Genomic DNA, 3,275 nt, shown 5'->3' with positions numbered 1-3,275 from the left:
ACTAGAGCTTCCAAAAAAGAAAAAGTTAGAAGATTCTTCTTCTTCTTTTCTCATTCCAGAATCCGACGAAGGCAGAAGGAAACTAATGTGGGAAACGTCTTTATAAAATCGAAGGTAACTTTATGAGATGATAATAATAATAATAATAATAATAATAATAATAATAATAATAATAATAATAATAATAATAATTGTAGTATTAGTAGTACTACTGAATCACTCTTATATAGCATCCTGTATTGTCCCAGAATTCAAAATTTTTAATGCATAAGGAAATTAAGTATATTTCATGGACTTTATATGATGTACGTAGACCTGTTTCTCTAAATATTAACACATCTTTATACCTCTCTCTCTCTCTCTCTCTCTCTCTCTCTCTCTCTCTCTCTCTCTCTGTCCATCGAAAAATGAGACAAATTAAAACAGATAAGTTTTAGAACATCAGTAAACGTTAGCATGAGTATATAAAAAAAACATACAGTAATCATTATTACTATGTAGAATTACTGTATTGCAGTCTTTCAATTACGAATCAGTGACGAGAAAGTTGATACAGGCTTATATTGTACTAAATCTACGGATGTCACACTATATGTTTCACCTGTTCACGTTGTTGTAATTATTATTATTATTATTATTATTATTATTATTATTATTATTATTATTATTATTAATCTTGCAATTTATAAGTATATCATTATTATCCTCGTTACATGATGATGCCATGATATATTACTCTACTTTGCAGACTCATACTTAAGGAGTCAGACACACACATACTGTATAACTGCGTGTAAAAATATCAGTGACAACAGAAATATATATTCATATGCGTGTGTGTATAACTGAATCACGAAAATATGGAACGTGATGAATATATCAATACAGACAAAATCCAAGGAGAGAGAAACATTGGAATGCTGCAAGGCCTTTCGACTTACAGTTCTTTACTTAGCAGACTGCTAAGTAAAGGACTATAAGTCGAAAGGCCTTGCAGCACTCCATTGTTTTTCATTCCTTCGTGGATTTTGTCTTTATTAATATATATATATATATATATATATATATATATATATATATATATATATATATATATATATATCTGTTGTCACTGATATTCTTACCCACAATGTCCTAACACATTCAATGCGCCCATTTATATAATTCAAGTAAAATATTTTATAGCTGATTACAAAGAGCTATAACAGCCAGCATTTTTAAAATGACAATTCAGTCCCATTCACTTTCCTTCCTTTTTCTTAACGACCGAGGTACTTCAATAAGAGTTTCCAGCTCAAATAAAACAAGTAAAAAATGCGCCGAAGTTTCTTCGGCGCAATCGAGTTCTCTGTACATCGTATAATTATGGCCACCGAAAATAGATCTATCGTTCGGTGGTCTCGGTATGATGCTGTATGAGCCGCGGCCCATGAAACTTTAACCTGGCCCATATCGTTGCCAGGCGCACGATTATGGCTAAATTTAATCTTAAAATAAAAATTACTGAGGCTAGAGGGCTGCAATTTGGTATGTTTGATGATTGGAGGGTGGATGACCAACATACCAATTTGCATCCCTCTAGCCTCAGTAGTTCTTAGGATCTGAGGGCGGACAGAAAAAGTGCGGACAGAAAAAAGTGAGGACGGACAGACAAAGCCGGCACAACAATAGTCGCCATCGCTAGTCCTAACCTTCAGTTTCGACCTTTTCCAGAGCCCGAAGATTCGACCGCTGGCGCCCTTCATGAGAAGTGCGTCTGGAGGATCAGCGTCTGACAACCAACAAGGTCCTTCTCCACCACTCACTCCGAAGGCCAACCAGCCCTCCTCGGCCTACAGGACTGGGGGATCCAGCGTCACTCTGCGTCTGGTGTTTCACGAGCATTACGTCGAGAGGGCGGGACAGCTGGGACTTCCTATCCTCTTCCTCTTTTGTTGCTTAGTGTATTGGCCTTGTTATCTGTCCTGAGATGGCGTGATTAATGTGCGAAAGAAGTTTCCGTCTTCTTGCTCCGTTATATGTCCTGAGAGAAGAAATGTCGGTCTATTGGCCTTGTTATCTCTCCTGAGACAGGACATGTCGGTCTATTGGCTCTGTATTTTGTCCTGGGGCAAGGCATGTCGGTCTATTGGCCTTATTATTTCTCCTGAGACGACGTGATTAATATCTGAAAGAAGTTTTGGTCTATTGGCTGTGCTATCTGCCCTGAGACAAGAAATGTAGGTCTACTGGCCCCGTTGCCTGTCCTGAAACCGGAAATAGCGGTCTATTGACCCTGTTATCTGCTCTGAGACAAGAGATGTTGGTCTATTGGGCCTGTTGCCTGCTCTGTGCAAAAGAAATTTCTTGTAGTCAAATACGTATATGAAGAGATAAATACCCAGTACAATGACCAATGAGACATTCGGAATGAACTGGTAACATACCTTTTGGTGTCTAGATCGTCTAAGCATCGAGGAGGTCGTATGTAATATAGTATTTATCTTATCGTTAAGGTGTTCTTAATAGATTAAATACATGTAAATATCTTATATCTTTTTTATGAATGTTCTTCACATTACTAGATTAACAAAGCTGCATTTTAAGACCTATCCGAGTCTCGCAGTTTCTGAAAAGGCAAAAGCACCGGGCTAGGGTGCTTTGTATTTTTAGGATTTCTGTACTTTGAGGAAAAATATACTGATCGTTAACAGACTTTTCATTATGTTAGTCTATTTTTTCTTGCGCTTTTACGCGCTGTAATTTCCCGTCTGTTACAAAATTGCTTTAGCATGCTGCCTGGTGGTGTGGAAGGTTGTACATAAATTGTACGCTCAGGATTATCGTAAACTGTTTTAATGCGGATATTGGCAGCGACACCTTATAACAATTTTTCAGTCTCTTTTAGTACGAAGATTCATTTTTAAAATAAATTTGTGCTGTTTATAAGTGTTTCATTTTCCTTATAAATTTTATCTTTATTATATAGAAACGTGTATATATATTATGTATATATATAGATAAATGAATATTTATATATATGTACGTATATGTATATGCACACACACACACACACACACACACACACACACACATATATATATATATATATATATATATATATATATGTATATATATATACTGTATATATATTCAGAGATTTTAAACAAGGTTTTCCATGTAGAAAACCTTTACCTGGCCTCCAAGTAATAATCACTCGTGCATCAACTAACCGGGAAAAGCCAAATCAGGCTGTTTCTAACGTTGCCTTTGTAGTTCCTTAGGGCAAGGCTAAT

General features: G+C 36.1%; 1 protein-coding gene across 1 annotated transcript in view; it reads left to right on the top strand.

Annotated features, from left to right (window-relative positions):
* The window catches only part of LOC136854563 (glycine receptor subunit alpha-2-like), a 24,917-nt gene extending 21,992 nt beyond the window's left edge, over positions 1–2,925 (top strand). The window contains exons 10-11 of the mRNA XM_067130914.1: positions 60–114; positions 1,714–2,925. Of these exons, the coding sequence (XP_066987015.1) occupies positions 60–114; positions 1,714–1,968 (310 nt within the window). The 3' untranslated portion in view covers positions 1,969–2,925. The remainder of the gene's footprint in view (positions 1–59; positions 115–1,713) is intronic.
* Positions 2,926–3,275: the final 350 nt, after the last annotated feature.

Source organism: Macrobrachium rosenbergii, chromosome 29 (genome assembly GCF_040412425.1).
Source record: "Macrobrachium rosenbergii isolate ZJJX-2024 chromosome 29, ASM4041242v1, whole genome shotgun sequence".
NCBI lineage: Eukaryota > Metazoa > Arthropoda > Malacostraca > Decapoda > Palaemonidae > Macrobrachium > Macrobrachium rosenbergii.
Note: the sequence above shows the minus strand (reverse complement) of the source record. Positions and strands in the feature narration are given on the sequence as shown.